The sequence below is a fragment of the Patella vulgata genome, chromosome 8 (assembly GCF_932274485.2).
Source record: "Patella vulgata chromosome 8, xgPatVulg1.2, whole genome shotgun sequence".
Classification (NCBI taxonomy): domain Eukaryota; kingdom Metazoa; phylum Mollusca; class Gastropoda; family Patellidae; genus Patella; species Patella vulgata.
This window is the reverse complement of record NC_065886.2, coordinates 47,945,885-47,968,356: the sequence shown is the minus strand read 5'-3', so window position 1 is coordinate 47,968,356 and position 22,472 is coordinate 47,945,885. Positions and strand designations below refer to the sequence as shown.

General features: G+C 36.4%; 1 protein-coding gene across 2 annotated transcripts in view; it reads right to left on the bottom strand.

Moving 5' to 3' along the window:
* Positions 1-22,472, bottom strand: part of LOC126829638 (cystathionine beta-synthase) — a 196,491-nt gene that overhangs the window by 127,665 nt on the left and 46,354 nt on the right. For both annotated transcript variants that reach the window (XM_050559636.2, XM_056102637.1), the window contains exons 6-7: positions 15,947-16,081; positions 9,503-9,572 (exon numbers count right to left, since the gene is read on the bottom strand). In XM_050559636.2, the coding sequence (XP_050415593.1) occupies positions 9,503-9,572; positions 15,947-16,081 (205 nt within the window). The remainder of the gene's footprint in view (positions 1-9,502; positions 9,573-15,946; positions 16,082-22,472) is intronic.

Sequence of the window (22,472 nt, the reverse complement as noted above, 5' to 3'; positions counted from 1 at the left end):
ATTACAATTCAGGATAGCCTGGATCATGGTCGAATGTTTGGTATTTGAATATTTCAAAAATTCGAATTTCTCCTTTGATGTTTCCCGTGCCGACAAGGTTGTTTTCGAGTTTAGCTGGTTTTGATTTTGTGCATGCGCTACACAGGAACCAACGGTACCATGAGTACTAAATTCCAGCGAGCAACTTTTCACGTTGGTACCTAGGTACCCTGTAAATTTCAAGGTGATACCTGCATTTGTTCAAGTCGTTTGTTCTTGTCACCTGCCTTTCGTCGTTTTTTTTCTAAGTCAATTTACGGAGGGGAAAAAAGTGGAATTTCGCTGTGACACCGGCACCGATTGTCCGAAAACCATGAAATTTGGACACAATACGCCCATTACCACCCCGGACTTTGTGCTTTGATCCCATTAAAAAAAAAAGAGTTTTAGCAAAAAAACAATTTTCGGAATTTAATATTGGTTTTAACCCTGTCATACCCAGACATGATATACATATTATTATAATCCCTATGAAATATTTTAATTATTTACTGCTATAATATGAATTATCACTTATTCCCCCTTTAAATAAATATCGGTCACCGGGTGCAGCTGTACAACTTCAAGGACCCTGGCCTCAAGTGCATGGGACCAACTCTACATTTTCTGAAATGTCAATAAAAGCCCTGGAATGATTTCATTTAAAAAAAATAATCAGAAAGTAAATCTATTTTTATTTATATTCTATTTGTTGCCAGAAAATATATTTTGTTACTAGTCTAATTCAAATTTAAAAATAAACAATATTTTTTCTGAAAATCAATGTCGAAATTTAGTGTATCATATATGATATAATGGGTCTGAGGCATATTTTATTGATATATAGAAATTAATGCAGTGTTCTCATTATGTGTTAAAAGAGTGCCAGAAATGTCTCGAAATTCGGCCATTTGTGTATTTAGTATATCAAGTATATGCGTGTATTACAAAGCTCTGATTTGTGTGATTTGTGTACACCCCGCTCCCCCCCCCCTCCTCCTCGTGTCACTATCATGTACATATCAATTCTGCTGCCAACCCACCCACGCGAACATGACTAAATTATGAAACATTGTCTAGTCGTTTGTATGTTACGACAAAACGAGGCCAGCGTGGCTCATTTGTGCAGAACAGAAGGCCTTGCAAGGATTAGTGTCTAGTCGTTCGGATGGTACGAAAACCCGATGTCAAAGTGGTTCCCTGTTGGCAGTGGTGAAGTATGGAAGGCCTAGCAAGGATCTGTGTCTAGTCGTTTCGATGGGATGAAAAACGCCCGTCCCCTCGTCCATGGTACAAGGATTAGTGCCTAGTCGCTTGGATGGTATGCAAAACAGAGGTCCCCGTTCTCTCCCTTTGTCCGTGGTTCTTGACCGAAGGCCCGCTTTCCGTGCAGTTTTTTGGGTAGGACGAAAAATCGAAATCCTGTGTGCATATTGGCGTGCACGAAAAATAACCCTTTGCATTTGGAATTTTATGCACCCACCCCACCCTCGAACAACGCTTAACATAACATTTTGTTTTCACTACCTACATTGTAAAATTTGTTTGATTTCAGATGACTTAGCCCCGGTTTTTCACAGTGAAAGATTTTGATGAAACTTGACATGCATGTTTATAACCCAAAGATATGGTTCCTTTCGATATTTGCGCATATCGAATCGTAACTTCATGAATTATGGTCCCTGATTGTAAGAAAAATCACTTTATATTTCGCGTGTTCTCTATCTATCTCTCGGAAATGGAATATGGAAATACACAAGCTAGCTAGTGTGTTACAGGGTGGTGGTGGTGAGGATGAGGTCTTCTATTAGCAATGATTTTTGACTACAAAATATACGCTCTAACTCATTACTCAAACTACAGCAAAAAAACGGTACCGTAAACCCCATTTTATATATTCTTACAATAGCAACGCACTTCGAGTTTAACTTAGAAATGGTTCCACTACTGATGTCTTCCGCCTTACTCCTGCCACAGTAGTGGCTTGTCCTACGGAGTTCCTTTCCGCAAGTTTTTTTTTAGTCAAATGACTACAAAAAGGTTACTGGCCTATGTATAGCTCCCTTAATTTACACATAAACTGACCTAAAACTGCACTGCACATATAATAAACCAATTCCCATTGAAATAAAGGTGAAGCCGTACCGCATAATTATATGATTTGATGAAACCCAACTGCTACCTGAAGTTTCTCGCCTATCGAAGTTATAATATCCGCCGGTGTCATGGCGGCTCGCACATCATAAGAATCATTGCTTTGAAAATGTAGAATGCATTAACACAAAGAAAAACTGATCGGTAACTAGTTTAGTGGTCCAGTCTTCACTATAATTTGTGACAGAATTACTTATTAAAAAAAAACTGAATGATGTAAAAATAAAAATGGTTGGAGTGCCCAAGTTTAGATTTGTCGTTGATTTCATAAACATGTTAGGATATAAAACGTTAAATACTGTGGCCTATTCACCTTCGGTTATGTGTCAATGTCAAATAAGCGGCTTCTTATCAACACGATCGGCTCTGGGCCAGTTTAATTCTACGTATCTCTCGTAGCTGAGAGAAGACAGATTTTTTAGCTGAGAGAATATCTTCCGTCAAAGTGATTGTTGATTCATAGATTCTAATAACCCCTTTTGCAGTTTATATGAAAGCTTTGATATCTGCTATGCAGATCTAGTTATTATTATTATTATTACAGCATATTTATAGTGCGCCCTTTCATATAACATGTTCAGGGGCACTTTACAAAGTGACAATGTAATCATAAATAAACATCAAGATTATGGATATGTTAACGATTGTATACAGAGTCAGTTAAAAGCCTGATTAAATAAATGTGTTTTAAAGTTGTTTTTTAAAATACAGAGATGTACAACATCTTAAACTAAATGGTAGATTATTCCATAAAATAGGTGCTTGATAACTAAAAGAGCGCTGACCATAAGAGACTAGTTGAACAGTTTTGGGCTTTAAAAGTAGTTTATCTGATGTACGTAATGTTCGGCCAGATATATAAAGTTCTAAAAGATCTGAGAGGTAAACAGGAGCTAAATTATTTAAACTTTTAAAAGTAAGTAATAAAATCTTAAAATCAATTCGATATTTAACAGGTAACCCGTGTAAATTATATAAAACAGGAGTTATGTGGTCCCATTTCTTAGTTAAAGTTACAAATCTAGCTGCAGTATTCTGTACTTCTTGTAATTTATCTTTAAGCTTTAAAGGTGAACCAACTAAAAGTGAATTAAAGTTATCTAATTGAGAAGTGACCAGAGAATTAACAAGTGACTTAATTAGTGGCCTCTACAGTTACACATTTACATATTTTACCTATATTTCTGATATTAAAATAGCACAATTTGCAAATTTTATTTACTTGAGCTCCCATTAGCATAAAACTATCAAAGATTGCGCCAATATTACGAGCAGAATAAGATGAAAATATATCACAATTACCAATTACAACAGGGGGGTTATCATGTGCAAATTTACTTAATTGATGCCTTGAGCCTAATAACAAATATTAGGTTTTATCATCATTCAATTTTAGAAAGTTCTTTGACATCCATTTTCTAATTTCACTAATACAGTTCTCAAGTTGCAATTTTGATAAATTGAAAGAAGATTGACAATTAGGTGTAAATGAAATATATAATTGAATATCATCGGCATACAAATGAAGACTGAGAGCATATTTTTTGACAATATCGCCTACTGATATATATGTTTCTATTCCTTTTATTCAGGATGCACTATGTAAGATTTAGATAGAGAGCTGGCTGTTCTTGCTACAATAGTTAAACAAGTGGTTGCCATGCAAGATACACACATTTTGCAAGAGATGGACAAGCTAATAAGGATAAGTTGCCAGGTAATTGTTGCCTTTACAAGATAGTTCCATACAGATTAGATTATAATTTTTGTCGTTTGAGGGTTCACAAGGTTCTACAAACTGAAACAAGGGTCTCAACTCTTCAAGTAATCTACAGAAATTATTGAAATTTGACAGGCTTTTTCGTTTTACTAATTTAAATAATGCATATAAATTTCATACAGATCAGATGATCACCTTTGTCATTCAAACGTTCACAATCGCCATAACTCTAGAAATTATTGATGCATATAAATTTCATACATATCGGATGATAACTATCATCAATCGAGCATTAACAAGGTTGAACAAAGTGAAACAAGGGCCATAACTCTTGAAGTAATTATTGTAAATTGCTGAAATTCAATAGGCTTCCTGGTTTCATTAATTTAAATAATGCATATAAATTTCACAAAGATCAGATGATAACTTTCGCCGTTAGAGCGTTCACAAGATTCAATAAAGTGAAACAAGCCAGAATTCCAGACATAATAAACGGAAATTGCTGAAATTCAATAGGATTGATTATTTTACTAACTTAAATGGCACATATAAATTTCATACAGATCGGCAGATAACTTCAGAGGTTAGAGTGTTCACAAAGTGCAACAAAGTGAAACTAGGGCCATAACTCTAGAACTAGTAGAAGTAATAAACATGAAATTGCTGAAATACAATGGGATTCTTTTCTTTGCTAATTTAAATGACGCATGTAAATTTCATACTGATCGGCAGATAACTTTTGATGTTAGAGCATTTCCAAGGTGCAACAAAGTGACACAAGGAACATAACTCTAGACTCCAAGACAGACCTTATGATACTGCGCGCAGGTGTTAACCATCCACCCCCCCCCCCACCCCCACCCCACCTTGGTTGAGGGGGGAAGGAGATAAAACTTTGTGTATAGTTTCATTATATCAACATCCTGACTAAGTTGGACAATGATTATTTTTACTTTGGTTAAGCAGAGTGATGAACAACTGATTGCCAGATGCTTGATAAAGATAGGTTTCCAGGCAATGAAACATATGTCCACAGCAGCTAAATCGTCCGGGCAGTCAACAAGAGTTGTCGCATATTTTTAATTTTTTCGGTAATGAAACATTTATAATACACTAAAATCTGATTAAGAGTAACAACTCATTAAGTAATTATCAGGAAATCATTAGAATTTGTTTGGTTTTCATAAATTTCTGCCCCATGCTAACATTTAGTATACGAAACATTTATTTAATATCATGGATTTAGCTGTTCAAGTTATCAAAATTCATTGAAAATCAATAGCAGTGGCGGCGCCAGGGGGGGGGGCATTTGCCCCCCCATTAATCTGGTCTGCCCTCTGTTTGCCCCCCCAATAATTTTAGAAAGTAAAAAAAAGTATTTGTGATACGTTTTGGTAATTAATACCTTCTACGGTGAATAAATCCCACATCCCCACTCAGTCATAAACTTGCATGTTGTAGAGCATTTCCGACAGTCTATTTTTCAAAATTTTCTTGGCGAGGTCCCCAATGGACTCGCTACTTTGGCGCTCACAAGGGGAATTTGTTGTGGTTTGCAAGTCCGTTTCTTTGACATTTTCTTCTGGGGGAGGACTCCCTACTTTGACGCTCGTGAGTGGGCTTCAGCGTGATTCGCAAGTCCGTTCGTTTGACTCATCGATCAGTGCCTGAAATACTGCCAGGCTACATTTCCGGCAACCTGTTTTTCAAAATTTTCTGGGGGAGGCCCCCTACCCTTAGTTGAAGCTCATGCCTTTGCCACCTTAACCTTGGACTTTGCCCCAGCTTTGCCCCTCCAATCACCGACGGCTGGCGCCGCCACTGATCAATAGACTTGTTCGTCTCAAGACCTAACTTTAGCCTCTAGAGCATCACAAGATTTTTCAAAGCGATCAAGGGCAATAACTTTGACAGTAATTATCGGAAATCATTAAAAATGAATAGGCTTCTTCGTCCCATGACCTTAAACACTGTGTATAAATTTAAAGTCAATCGGATATTAACTTCAGCCTCTAGAACGTCCACAAGATTGTTTGAAGTGATCAAGGGCCATAACTCTGGCAGTAATTATTCGAAATCGCTGAAAATCAATAGGCTTTTTCGTCTCATAACCTTAAACACTGTGTATCAATTTAAAGTCAATCGGATATTAACTTTAGCCTCTGGAGCGTCCACAAGATTTTTTGAAGTGATCAAGGGCCATAACTCTGGCAGTAATTATCCAAAATCGCTGAAAATCAAAAGGCTTTGTCGTCTTATGACCTTAATATTAACTTTAGCCTCTAGAGCGTCCACAAGCAATTGTGGACGCCGGACGGACGGGGGCAACGACAATATACGAACACATTTCAATGTGGGCGTATAAAAATGATTAAATCTGAGAAATTCCAAATTAGCAAAAGTCACAACTACTTTATAAGGTTGATGTTTGTACAAAGTTTCAGGAAGATATGCTCCAGAAACAAAACTGTACACCAAAAAACCAAGTCAAATTTGTTTCCATGGAAACACAAAACATATAAATCCCAGAATTCCTAATTAGCAAAGGCAAAACTACTGTAATACTAGAACGGTTTATGAGATGTGTTCTGGGACGGACGGACCTCATTTCAATATTCCTCCCTAAATCCTTCGTGCGGGATAACAAGGGCCAGAACAGAAATTATTGAAATTAAATAGGATTCTTCATCTCACTAACGTAAACAACATACATCAATTTCAAAACAATCTTGATTGTAATCTGTTAACTGAACATGTGTATTAGGTTCTAGATGACCTGGAACCTGTTACGTTCGGGCATTTTTATGCGCGAACTCTTAGGTTTTTTTTACTGGCATGCGCACGGGTACTATTTCTTTTTCTTTTAACAAGTACCCAAATCGGGGATTTCGTGCGGAGGTAGTTCGGAGGTAAACAGTCTGTGAAGTACAACACTTGCCACTGTACCTGTGTATCGCTAATTATAAACCGAATGTGTGAAGACAGTTCATACATATCACTCAAAAATTTGTCAGTACAAACTCAGTTGATTCACGCTCGATTTGCTACTAAACAAACCCATCGGTTTATTTTCTCAACAGTGTGACCCGAAGTGACCGCGGATTTATTGACCTTTTATGAACTTATCCATAGCTATATCCTTACACCGAGAGAAATTATCTAGTCTCGGTGAAAAGAACCATGGTCATCTGGTAGAAAATTACTTTTGTATTTTTTGGAACGGAAAACAGTGTTTTTAGAAGCAAACTAACCTGCCGCACATGAGGAAGTCATTATACTAATAATAAAAGGCGAGACCTCTTTTTGCAGCGCAGGCTTATCACTGAGTAGTAAACCGTCCACAAACAATAATATAGGAAGCCTAGTGACGAGTGTAGTAAGTAGGCTATAGACTATAGGTTTGAGTCGAGATTACTCGCTTTCACTTTACTCTGTTTTTGCGATAACCAATTATGTGAGAAATACCATACTGACATTCGGTTTTTAAAAGTTGTACGCGAACTAAATGCGTTTGTTAGATACTGACAGAGCAGCCCCAAGTCGAACAATCGCCGCCCGAGCTGTCTTCGTCAGCTAGTTTCACAATATCGTGCAATAGGTGTATTAATGTGAATTTTAGGTTTAACCCCGCAAACAATGCCAAAATAGTGTTTTCACTGCTTACAGAAAACTGAAATTTAAAAAAAAAAAATTTTATGAGGGTGACCCTCCCACACACTCCCTATCGAGCTGCCGCTCGGTCTGCGCAGCCTCATGCCTGGCACATACTGTCAACATTGTATATTTTTCCGTTTCCGCCCTTCCCCCCCACAATATATATTTCACAGCTACGTTGCGACGGTACCAGCATACCCAGTTGTTGACACCCATTACATCACTCCTGTCTAACAAATCATAAAGCTGTGGTGTTACGGTGGCGGCATAGTATTTCACCGTAACACCACAGCCACTCTAACCATTCATAATACATCTAACTATCCCTTTACAGCACTTCACTCCCTACACATTTCCCCTCGTCCTACTTTCCCAAACGTCAACAACACATCTCATACATCCAGTTCGCTGATTAACCCTTGTACCACGTCTACAGGATGACCTGGCGCCTGGTACGTTCGGGCATTTTTATGCGCGAACTCTTAGGTTTTTTTTACTGGCATGCGCACAGGTACTATTTCTTTTTCTTTTAACAAGTACCCAAATCGGGGATTTCGTGCGGAGGTAGTTCGGAGGTAAACAGTCTGTGAAGTACAACACTTGCCACTGTACCTGTGTATCGCTAATTATAAACCGAATGTGTGAAGACAGTTCATACATATCACTCAAAAATTTTTCAGTACAAACTCAGTTGATTCACGCTCGATTTGCTACTAAACAAACCCATCGGTTTATTTTCTCAACAGTGTGACCCGAAGTGACCGCGGATTTATTGACCTTGTATGAACTTATCCATAGCTATATCCTTACACCGAGAGAAATTATCTAGTCTCGGTGAAAAGAACCATGGTCATCTGGTAGAAAATTACTTTTGTATTTTTTGGAACGGAAAACAGTGTTTTTAGAAGCAAACTAACCTGCCGCACATGAGGAAGTCATTATACTAATAATAAAAGGCGAGACCTCTTTTTGCGGCGCAGGCTTATCACTGAGTAGTAAACCGTCCACAAACAATAATATAGGAAGCCTAGTGTAGTAAGTAGGCTATAGACTATAGGTTTGAGTCGAGATTACTCGCTTTCACTTTACTCTGTTTTTGCGATAACCAATTATGTGAGAAATACCATACTGACATTCGGTTTTTAAAAGTTGTACGCGAACTAAATGCGTTTGTTAGATACTGACAGAGCAGCCCCGAGTCGAACAATCGCCGCCCGAGCTGTCTTCGTCAGCTAGTTTCACAATATCGTGCAATAGGTGTATTAATGTGATTTTTAGGTTTAACCCCGCAAACAATGCCAAAATAGTGTTTTCACTGCTTACAGAAAACTGAAATTTAAAAAAAAAATTTTTTATGAGGGTGACCCTCCCACACACTCCCTATCGAGCTGCCGCTCGGTCTGCGCAGCCTCATGCCTGGCACATACTGTCAACATTGTATATTTTTCTGTTTCCGCCCTTTCCCCCCACAATATATATTTCACGGCTACGTTGCGACGGTACCAGCATACCCAGTTGTTGACACCCATTACATCACTCCTGTCTAACAAATCATAAAGCTGTGGTGTTACGGTGGCGGCATAGTATTTCACCGTAACACCACAGCCACTCTAACCATTCATAATACATCTAACTATCCCTTTACAGCACTTCACTCCCTACACATTTCCCCTCGTCCTACTTTCCCAAACGTCAACAACACATCTCATACATCCAGTTCGCTGATTAACCCTTGTACCACGTCTACTGGATAAAGAGTGGTATTTCACACGTTTTTCATCATTTGTATACTAACCATGCCCTAGTGCCATTAGAAAGTTGATAAACTCATAAACAAAAGCCACCAACAGCTAACCTGTTTTTTCCATGTGATGGAAAGGTTTAGTAGAGGAGGTCAGATTTTAATCTCTGCAAATAATACTCTGTCAAATGGTAATTTTGATATTTCAAACTTACTGTCACATGCTGCTAATATCTCTTCAGCTGTACCATCATAATGAGCAAGTGGATTACTGGGATTACGATACTACAAAAAAAGGAGAGAAAAAAAAAGTATGATAGCCACCTGAAGCGTGGAAACATGCCCACACAGAAGCTTTGACTTGAATAAATAGATTGCAATAGAGAGCACCTTACACCGAGAAGTAGTAAGAGTGAGATTTGTACGTTTTGGGCATAGATATCTCCCGATTTGATAAATTTCTATGAATATCGGTAAAATTCTAATTATCGCAACAAATCTAATACGAAAAGGCTAAAATCTGTAGGTACGGTGTGTTAATTAACAGGGGTGAGAAATTGACTGAGTGGTGATATAATTATGCTAGGGGTGAAAATCTCGGCGACGGTGCGTTTTCTGTACCGGTGTGTTAATTAACGAACGGGTTAAAAACGACTGACACGGTGTGTATTCTTTGTTTGGTGAGTTTTCTCGAAAGCGTGTTATAACTGCACCAAAGGTGTTTTATCAAGGACCAACAGGCTTTATCCGACGCGTAGGTGTTAAATCCAATTTACCGTGCGATTTCTTATTTCCGTGTGTTTTAAGCAGATCGGTCTTTGTTAAGTGTAGGTCTTTATACATGGATTTATACGTGCTGTAGTTACATTTGTTTGTTCTTATACGTATTTCATTTCTTGGTGAATACTACGTGTTTTATACTTCGTACCAAAGTCGGGCTGCAATTATTTATATATTTGTCTTTTTTGTGGGTTTAATTTGTTTATATATTATCGTGCGGACCACTGAAGTATAAATGCACGTTATTTACCGATATCCGGACCAATCTCCATTGATATCAGACTAATGAATCTGTTTTGAAAACCAAGTTTATAAATATAAAATCGAGCAAATGATGAAAAACTATTGGTTTCGTCATGTCTATATTTACTACACGTGGGCGTTTTAATGCATAAATGTATTGTTTCTTACCTGGGTTGTATAAAGGACTATCCAAGAAAAATTTAATTTCCACATATATATCAAATGATAATTCACATATCAAATAACACTAATGCAAATAGGGACATGCGCCGGCGGTGATATTGTCCATTGACCTTTGACTTAATATGGAAATAGAGGCTTTACAAGAACAGCTAATTTTAAACACTTGTTAATATTTCTATTGTTTACGATTGTATGAAATAGCTTTATTATTTTTCTCCCGGTACTAATAAACTACGGGTCCAGTGGATCCAATTTTTATTATGTGATTTATCAACGTGATGACAGATCGAGAGCACAGGCTCCATGTGTCTATTTATAAAAGCATGCAATCACCTATCCAAATAATTAATTCTCTTCAAAAAGAATTGACGGCCTTTTTGAATATTTCCTTCTAGCTCACTGTTAAATTCCACTTGTTGACCATGTTTCTTTTGAAACACCCTAATATTACACAAAATATCATTATGGGAGCAGAGCTAATACGCATAGAAGCGAATGCTTCGGCCCATATCAACTGCCAATTAAAGAAAAAATAAATAAAGCAGATAATTTATACGTTACAATTTAATTAAAACGTTTAATATATGAAGGCATATGCATTTCAATAATGTAATAATAAATAATGGTATTGCTTGTACCTTTGTCTTGTCTATTTTACTTGTGTGTTTGAACATTTCTCTGATTATAATATAATCGCTTGGGTTGTTTTTTTTTGTTTTTTTTCATTTGAGATACTAACCGAAATTTCCTATGAGAAACAAAATAAATTGTATACATGTTGATAAAATATCAAGCTTTATTCAAATGAGATGATAAGAGAAGTAAAACATACATTTATGTCATTGCAATAAGACCAACACTGAACAGACCACAGCATGTCATTCTTGAATTAAGTGTAACAGGTAAAAAGAGTCACACTCCATCCAACTATTTCAGGAAATCCATTAACAGTGTCGCCTTTCGGTCTGAGATCAAAGGGGGTCTGAGATCAAAGGGCAATATTTCGTGTGAAAAGCGTGCTCTCCTGATAGTATAAATTCTATAATAAGGATGAGACTGAATCCACTATTAAGTGATGTGTTTAAATTTAGCCGTTCTCGTAAAACCCATATTTCCATAGGTCGGAATTGTGTATGCAAAGACAAGCTTGTTACACAAAGTGTGATGGAATCAGAGCATACCAGAAGATGTTCGACGGTCAGCTCAACGTGTTGGAGGCGGACGTGAGTTCCTATTATTAGACATGATTAGTGTTATTTGGTATGTGATTTATCTATTGTTATATAGTGATGGAATTCTGTTTCCTTGGATAGCCCTATTTACGACCCAGGTGAGAAATACATTTATAAAATATAACGGTGACGAAACTTACAGGTTATCATTAATTGCGAGATCTTTTGTTTATAATTGTGCTTTCAAAACAGATTAGAGCATCTGATATCAAGAGATTAGAATATATCGGATAATCATATGAAGGTTTAGCGGGATATCGGTAATAACGATATTGCATGCGACTGATTTTAAGACACACGCATTTATACTTCAGTGGTACGCAGGATAATATATAAACAAATTAAACCCACAAAAAAGACAAATATATAAATAATTGCAGCCCGACTATGGTACGAAGTATAAAACACGTAGTATTCACCAAGAAATGAAATACGTATAAGAACGAACAAATGTAACTACAGCACGTATAAATCCATATATAAAGACCTACACTTAAAAAAGACCGATCTGCTTAAAACACACGGAAACAAGGATTTAACACCTACGCGTCAGGTAAAGCCTGTTGGTCCTTGATAAAACAACTTTGGTGCAGTTATTATAACACGCTTTCGAGTCAGTCGTTTTTAACCCGTTCGTTAATTAACACACCGGTACAGAAAACGCACCGTCGCCGAGATTTTCACCCCTAGCGATAATTATATCACCACTCTGTCAATTTCTCACCCCTGTTAATTAACACACCGTACCTACAGATTTTAGCCTCTTCGTATTAGATTTGTTGCGATAATTAGAATTTTACCGATATTCATAGAAATTTATCAAATCGGGAGATATCTATGCCCTAAACGTACAAATCTCACCTTTACTACTTCTCAGTGTTATCCGAAAGGAAAACTTTTTTTTCACCACATAAGGCATGTGCCTTCGAAAAATATATACCCTATACCATGTTCAGAAGCTTTCAGATGGTGGTTAACTGAGGAATGCAGGTTAGAGATCATTGAATTTCGATAGGGTTTGATATCTCATGAACTCAAATGCTTCACATCTAATTTGATAGATTGCCACGCAGCTTGTCTGAATGGAAAAGTTACATTTTGATCAAATTTAATAAGGATCTTGGATTCTCCAAGAAATTTCATGACGCATAATATAGTCCTGTGCTGTAACTAGGGATGTGCAGATGGTACACCGCGGAACAAATTTGTCACAGTATATAGTCCGGCAGAACTATAGCTGAACCTGGAAATTGTATACAAAGTTTTTTTTTATGATTGATTTTAGTAGCCTAGGGTGTCCTCTTTCAGAATCTGCCGGGTGAACCTCGGTCACCCTTGAGCATTTTGAGACATTCAAGATGGCATCCGAGACGGCCGCCACATCAAATAATCCCCTACAGCTTCCATAGTATTTATTGTAGGATGATAATTTTGGTGTCTAACAGTATGTTTCTGGGGTGAAGGAATAAAAAACTGAAATCATTTATTATGTTGTGGGGTGATTAGATGATAGTAAAATCAAACATGCCAGACAATATGGCCCTTTAACTCGTTAGCGGCAGTTGGGGGCGATTATTTCACTGAACCAAACTATATCTAGAGACAAACTATATATTTCTGGACATAAGAGCGTATGAGTGATAGGATAACACCACATACATCCCTAGCGGGGGTTCCAGGTTCAATAGAAATTTTGGGTTTGGCGACCGTACTGTATATTTTATCACATGAAAATTATAATACCAATGTACAATTAGCCTAACAGTATACTGTGCACTAATTATGTCAGTAAATGTAAACAACATTAAATAAAGTAATTAATAATCAATTTTGTTATTATTATTGTTCATCCATCAACAAACCCTTACTATACCCCTGTGCCAAAAAACCTATATTATTGCTCTTATAGCTAGAATACTTGTAAAAATAGGCCCACATGCCATCTGCAGCTTGCTAGCTTCTCATGCACACAAAGTTATTTAATGATTTCTCTGACTATATTAAGGGAATAGATCCCAACACAATAATTTATCAATGCATTAAAATTATTTGAGTATAAATCGTTGCAATCTGAATAAAACATAGATCCTATTTCGTTTCGCTTTCATAGTTCAAAATTTTGTTTTACTTGTCTCTACTACACTAGGATCTAGAAGAGTTGTTATCATAGACGTGTTCTGAATGATGTGAGGCAATAGCCAATGAAACGGTCCGTTACGGCGAGTCATTGGCCTTTTCATGTACGGAACTGTGGGTAAACCTCTAGAAACGTCAACCTTGTATTGTGGAAGCATTTGACCCTATCCAGTAGATTCACCCCAGGTCAAAGTAATTCACAATGGTATTTCTTATTTAAAATTTCCTGTGTAAAGATATATGCTACCACTTTACACAACTGAAAAGGCTGGTTTCAAGCAGGTGATCAGCGATGTCCTCTATAATGTAACAGGGTCGTATTTTGGGACTCTGTCAATTGATGTCCAGGACAGTGTCTTTATTATTGAAAGTTTTGAATTAGTGAGTTTATATTTTGGGTTTTGAGACAATATAAATTAGCTTAAATGTCGTGGGTGGTGGATTTTCTATTGTATGAGTTTGGAATTGTATTGTCCGGATTGTGGTGTTTTATTTTAGTGTTTGAAATGTTTTAGTTCTTTATATGGGTTTAGTTTTAATATTTTTGGTATAGTTCAGTTCTCAAGTTGTTCTCTTTCTGAAAATGTTGTTTATCAGGTGATATGTGATTCTTAGTCCTGGTTGGTTATTTGTAGGTGTAGCTGGGATAAAACTAAAATACATGCATGCATCTTTACCACATTACTGGTTAGCAGATAAGGTCATACATTGGCTCTTTTCCACAAATAAGCTAATTATTTTATACTTCATTTAATAGATAAGGTGACTTTGAAAGGGAAGTGTGAGAATATTTTTACATGTGTTTGAAATATGATTATAGATGTAATAATGTAATGTAAAATTATAAGATGTATAGTCAATAGAACTATTGGTTATGAACATATGAACAATGGCAACTTTGTATTTTCAGGGCCAAGCATAAAATGTTTTGTGTTTATAGTCATGTGTAATGCCAGCATAAGTGTTGTTTAATGGTTATGGTACATGGTATTATGGTATAGATAAACTAGCACCCTATTCCACATTTACGCATTTTAATTCATCTTTTCAATATAATATAAAACTGTATCATTTGTGATTTGTGGGATATATAAACTTATTTAAAACACTTTCTCTTGTTCTCAATCAAGAAATCTATTGCCCCAAACAACGCAGGTTTTACCTACCACCTTTTTACCACACCATTGCAGGTGATTGAAAGGGTAGGTGTGCAATAATGTAGCCCCCAGGGAGGAATAGATTTTTCTTGATTGTAACAAGTTGAACTGTTTACTTTTCAATGAACTTATTGTAAAACTTGAATCTGTTGGCATTTAATTACTGACATTGAAAATTAGAATTTATTCATATCAAGCTTGATTTCTCGTTGTACCTTTGTGATTGTGTTAGACCACTTGGACTGAAATTATGACAGATTCTGTATGAAGGTAGGAACCGGGTAGCAGTGAAGATTGAACATTAATATTTTATGAACTATTGATTAATTTATAGTGTTAATTGTTTCATTTCTCTTTTAATATTGTCTGTTAATGTGGCATGTATGATTGTAAGTATGGACGTTAACGGTATTAATAAATAAATCGGTAAATTTTAAATAAGTTAGGGCATAAAAATACGTAATTACTGATAGACCATAGAACATCATTCAATTCACGTTGCATTATACCAAAATATAGAACAGTTATTCCAGTAATACATTATAAATTGTATTGTCTTTATTTTATCTAGTCAATTTTTCTGATGTGTAGTTTGGGCAGTTGATTGGTTCAAATATGTTGCAGGAGGAAGTTTTGGTCTTGGGTAATACACTAAGAGAGTTAGGTCTTTTTCCAAAGTGTATAGGTAAAACCGAAGATGAGGTTTCTGAGTGGATAAAAGATGTTCTGAAATCTAAAGGATTGCCATCTTGAATATCTTAATTTCCCCATCTGGTTTTTGAAACTATACATATTAAAGATATATAAGCCATCAAAACACATTAGGTGGACTGCATTTCCAAGTTTGTCGTCCTCCTACTGGACTATGTCAGCATTAGGTTTATTTAGCAAATATAAAATTTGTGAAGCAGAAGATTACTAATTTTACCTGATCTAAAATGTGTGAGTTAGGTATTTCTTCCATCAATCTTTTAGCTACACCAATATGAGATTCAGGAGAATCAAATGCAGCACTTGTTGGAGTTCGTACAATTTCGGCTCCTAGAGCTCTAAGAACATCTACCTTTAAAATAGTACTAATAAGTTGGTTAAAAATGTTCACCAAAAATATCCATGCAATGCGTGGAAATATGCCCACACAGCAACCTACAGCAGCTTATCATGAAATCTGATCTCTATTATACCTCCACATTTTGCATTGTCTCATGCCTTACATTCATTTTGAAAAAGACAGACACACAAAACATGGAAATATGTAAACACATTCAATATGTCTTGACAGCTGCTTATCTGAAAGGAAAATTTTTAAGTTGATCAAATTTGATATGCTTTTGAGACATCTGACCTCTATTGTGTTTACAGTGTTTTCAGAAAAGGGGGGTATTTCTGGAAACTAAAATTACCGGGTATGTCCTGAATTGCAATGGTTGTCAAAATTTCTACATCGGGGAGACAAGCACACATCTACGGGATAGAATACGCAACCATGGACAGGATTGTAATATTGAAAATGTAAAAGTAAAATTCCAAATTTTCCCATTTTATAAGATAGGTTGCCAGGCAACGAAACATACGCCCACAGCAGCTATGTCGTCTGGGCAGTCAACAAGAGTTGTCGCATATTTTTACTTTTTTCGGTAATGAAACATTTATAATACATTAAAATCTGATTAAGAGTAACAACTAATTAAGTAATTATCAGAAAACAATTAGGATTTGTTTGGTTTTTATAAAGTTTGGGCCCATACTAACGTTTAGTATACGAAACTTTTAACATCATGGATTTAGCTGTTCAAGTCATAAAGATTCATTGAAAATCAATATACTTGTTCGTCTCAAGACCTTAAACTCTGTGTATCAATCTGAAGTCAATCGGATGATAACTTTAGCCTCTAGAGCGTCACAAGATTTTTCAAAGTGATCAAGGGCCATAACTTTGGCAGTAATTATCCGAAATCGTTGAAAATCATTATGATTCTTCATCTCATGGCCTCAAACACTGTGTATAAATTTAAAGTCAATCGGATATTAACTTTAGCCTCTAGAGCGGCCACAAGATTTTTCAAAGTGATCAAGGGCCATAACTCTGGCAGTAGTTATCGGAAATCACTGAAATTCAATAGGCTTCTTCGTCTTATGACCTTAAACACTGTGTATAAATTTAAAGTCAATCGAATATTAACTTTGACCTCTAGAGCGTCCACAAGATTTTTTGAAGTGATCAAGGACCATAACTCTGGCAGTAATTATCGAAAATCGTTGAAAATCAATAGGATTCTTCGACTCATGACCTTATTAACTTTAGCCTATAGAGCGTCCACAAGCTATTGTGGACGCCGGCCGGCCGGCCGGGGGCGACAACAATATACGACCACATTTCAATGTGGGCGTATAAAAATGAAAACTGATAACATCACGAAAACGAAATTAAGGGTAAACCATTTTATTAAAAAAAAAAATTCCTCGTCAATAAGTAACAATTGGCCATTAACTTCATTTATTTTCTTAAGTCTATCCCAGGATTATCTTCCACTCATTATTCCTAGTGTGTGCATGTTTTCTATTAGTTACTGATATACTATGTAATTATAGACAATGGTAACAAAAGCCAATTAACCCTTTCACTGCGTATACCCGGTAGTACCGGGTATTATAAAATGTCGGTAAAATGTGCGTACCCGGTATTACCGTGTACTCAGTAAAGCCCTCGCTAAAATTAGTACCGTAACTGCAAGTGCCATCTATTGTATTTTCTATACACTAGAACATATTTCCACGTGTTTCAAAGCGGCAAACCGTAAAATGGCGGAGTGCATAGTGACAACGTAGACGATGCACTCTCGACGAAGTCGTGAATGACGTCTTGCTGACCAACACATGGACAATTTCGAGGCGGGTGATACACATAATTCGTTTCCAGTTACTTGATAATGATAGTAGTCAGGACAGTGATTGGTATTATGAAGTGTGTGATTTGTTGCGCGACGTTCCGCCCATGGCTAGCTATGTCTCCCGTGCATGATGAACAAGCCCAATGTGAACACGATAGCCCTGTGTCTGCAGTAGATTCTGACAATAATTCTGATGTTGATAATAATGCTGGCCTGCTGGATCGTAAAAGACATGGGCAATTCCTGAGTCCCGAACGTGTAGATCTATTGACTGACTATATTGATAATGATATGGGACTTGGGGATGAAAGTGAAAGTAAAAACAAGGTATTGCAATCCGCACGTGGTCATGGCAGCGGGAGACGTGATGTGCGTGTTCGTGGCGGCATTGCTCATGGCTGCTATTGATATTTTTGTTCATTTTATATATCTTTTTCAAAATCCAGTGAAAAAAACAATATCTGTCAAGTATTTCATGGAGAAAAATTCATTTTCGTGTTAGCTTTAGTGAGAAATGAGAAATCCAAAATGGCCGCCATGACGTCACGTGACTACATTATTATGCAAATTTCCAAAATTCTATTTTTTCCTCTTAGCCCAACCTCATGCCCATCCCAACAGACAAAAAGATTTTTCATAAAAGCTTCCATAAGTACTGCTTGGCATTCAGTTCCAACCTCCCTTTTTTCCTCAAAAAAGGGTCTAGCACAGGCAGTGGATTTCCGTCTAGCATCGAAAGGGTTAAAACCACAGTGTTACTATGTATAAATATACTATACTGTCCATCTTTATACAATGATGTTATTTATGAATAGTCCCAAGACGGATGAAAAGTACTTTAAAATGTTAAAATGATATTAAACCAGTGTTGAAATCAGTTTGTGTCAGCATACCTTTTATCTTTTCTTCTTTTACTATGAAACAAAGTAGTGCAGCTTTTAGGTTGTCCTAATATTTCTGGATATATATATATTTGCAATTATCAATCAACTAATCATTAATCATTATTCCAAGACAACTGATTAGTACTACTCATTGACGCGATCATCAGCCAGTTGATTAATTTTAATATGACGCCATACCATATATTTACGCTATTTACGTACAAGGGGCAGCCATTTTGTCCAACAATTTTGGTCCGATTTTCACAAAATTCGAACTCAACCATCATTAGGATGTAACGGTGATATATTGATAGGGTGACCCGTGCACTCTACAGAAAGTTGGTCTCGACACGGCTAATTGTGCACGCTTCAGTTGCGTGTCTCGAACTGATTTCTGACTACCCCGCACTCTCTTTGAGTAGATAAATAGCCATGGCACGTGCAATTCTCTACAAATATATCAACTATTACAGCCGTAAAAAATCTATTGTTGAAGATTTTGAATAGCAGTAAAATTTAACTTCTTGGTTATTACAGCAGCTTTAGAAATTATGTTTGTTTTATTTTTTAAATTGCTTTATCATTAACTGTACCGTTAAGAGCGGCATCTTTTGGTTTAGTACAAATACTATCTCTGAATCACTTTCTTTAGCAGGAACATGATACTAGCAGTAGTTTCATTTTACTTTTACAAGTTTCTTAAAACAATTGTTGAGTTGTCTAAAGTGCTTATTTCTAAATTCAATTTCTTGTTCTAGCTTTCTGTTACGTTTCGTAAAAAAGTAGTCTTGATTATTCCGACCTGTCAATCAGACGTAGAATGGTCGATAGACTGGTTAAGCGAGACTAATTTCAAAACAAGGGCACGTAACCTATCTTTTACTCAAAAGTGTCTGGATGTTATGGACGACATTTGGAACCAGTTTTCAGTCTATTATTTATAGATGATTAATGGTCATAGCTAATTAAGTACAACATGATCGTTTATTTAGTGACTATAATTGTGTGAAACTGATTTGAGGCTTGGCATATATATAAATATTGTGGCGTAATTGTCAAGATATTTGGAGATATTTATTTATGGTGGGTCACCCTAATATTGAAACGTTTTTTTAAATCGGATAAAAAAATTGTGACCTCTAGAGGGACCACAAGCTAAAAACGCGATTTTTCGTATAATCACGGGCCAAAATTCTGGAAGTTACATTCCGATATGCGCGAATATCGAAAGGATCCAAGATCTTTGGGTTATAAACATATATTTCAAGTTTCATCAAAATCGAATCAAAATTATGACCTCTAGAGTTTTGATCCAAATTTCACGAAATTCGAACGTCATTACAGTGTAACAATGATATATTCGAACGATTTTTTAAATTTTATAATAATTTTGACCTCTAGAGAGGCCACAAGCTAAAAATGTGATTTTTCGTACAATCAGGGGCCATAATTCAGGAAGTTACGATCCGATATGCGCAAATATCGAAAGAAACCAAGATCTTTGGGTTTAAACATGCATTTCAAGTTTCGTCAAAATCGAATAAAAATTGTGACCTGTAGAGTGGCCACAAACAAATTGTGGACGGACGGATGTCCGGATGGACAGGGGTGACGACAATATACGTCCACATGAAAATGTGAAACTTCCAATCAATAGAAACAGGTAACACAAACCAATTACAGACGGTTTGATGGGAAAATTTGATATTCAGATAAGTTGATATACAATAATATCATTTAGAATTTTTACTGACGAAACGTTGGATAAAACGATAGTTTTTGGATATTGTATTCTATTAATTATTGCACATGAAAATGTGGGCGTATAAAAATCTGCAAAAGGGAGTTAACTCAAGAACAGTAGGTTGTGGAAAGCTGAATATCGATCATGTTCCTGAAGTAAGGACTGTGAGTTACTCAACATTTAGCCTTAGCCTTTCCTAGATTAGTCTCAAACTTTTAGGTACATTATCTCCATTAACCACAGACACATGATACAAGCACATAAAGGAATAGATTCATTTACAGCCATTTTTTTTAGTTGAAAAACTCATGGAAAACCAAAGAAAAGCAACCTTACTAGCATAATAGAAGAACAAAAAGTAAATTAGAAAGGTTTGGACTATGATATGAAGTGGGTCCATAGCATTATCATAGCTGAAAAATGGAAAAGCTCCAGCAACCTTGACATTGAACGAACCTTGAACTTTGCAACTCGATTATCACAGCTAGACAATTCAATTCGAAAGCGTGAGACTTGGTATTCGCAATGATATTTTCTATTGAGGAATCTGAGAGGTCCCCAGCTGGGTCAATAACCAATCAAAACTAGTGACAAAAAATGTAGGGTATTACAAGAAGGCCTTGATAAGTTGTACCATGGACCGTATATAGATGGACAGGCAACGTGTCCCGTTGGTTGCATTCTCTGCCACTCGCACGGGACACGGTGAGATCTCAATGTCAACGGCAAATCAAGCGATGTGATTTTTTACATTGCGGGATTTTATACAGATTAATTTCTCAAACTTCTCCTAAGAATTTACGGTATTCTTATAGTTACTCTGTAATTTTTCAACCGATAAGTATTCCAATCTGGTAGTGACGAATTTTTCCAGTTTAGAACTTTGAAATTTCCAAATGCAGCAGTTGAAATTGTGAAATGATCGATTTCAATATTTTCATAGTTTTTGTAAGCATTTTGGTTTTGTTTAATACTCCAAATTCCTGTATGTATGAAGGATTATAAAATTATGAAAATAAAGTTCAGGTATAATACTGTCTAGAATGATAATTAATTGTGCACAAGTAAAAATTGAAAGCGTGTTTAGTGTTTTTTTTGGATTCATATGGGCACGTCCGAATTAAACAAAGACGATGTGTTCATAAATTTACACCCCAATCATCAGTTAGTAGTCTATCTATGTGTGGGTTGCAAAAAACAAAGAGTAGCAAGATTACTAAAAATATCATGAATTGATTTCTGTTTTTTTGCTTTTAAACTTAATACTGGTAATTGCGCGAAGGGAGGTAATTTTATTTTACTCACGATTGTCAGGTCTATTTTTTGCCGCTGCATAGAATTCTAAAGGCTTCGTGGGCATTGCCAGTCAATCTATACATGGGTCTATGGTTGTACTGAGTTAAAGCAAGATCAAGTCTTCTATTTAAGATGAATATGCTTCTTAATCCCAATGCTTGACACAAAATTTTAACCAGCGGCTGCCAGGCAGGATACGACAACATTTTGCAAGAGAGAGAGAGAGAGAAAGAAATGGGGTTTAACGTCCACTCGACACAAACTAGGTCATTTCGGGATAAACATATGGTTTAATTTAATTTCAATAATTCGCTTGCGCATAGGGGTCTTTAGCAGTGGGAGGAAACCGGAGGACCCGGAGAAAACCCACGGGGTTGGCCAGGCGACCCTACTCCTTGTCACGTACAACTGGGGATTCGAAACCACGACAGTTGACTCAATGACAGGCTTTATGATACAGCACACACGTGCTAACCATTCGGCCATCCAACCCCCCACATTTTGCAAGAGATGGACGGAGACCAAGCTAAAAACAAATTGGATTTTTTATACAATCAGGAGCAATAATCCAGAAAGTTTTGGCCTGAAATGTGCAAATATCAAAAGGGACAGAGATCTTTGGGATAAAAAGGTATGTTT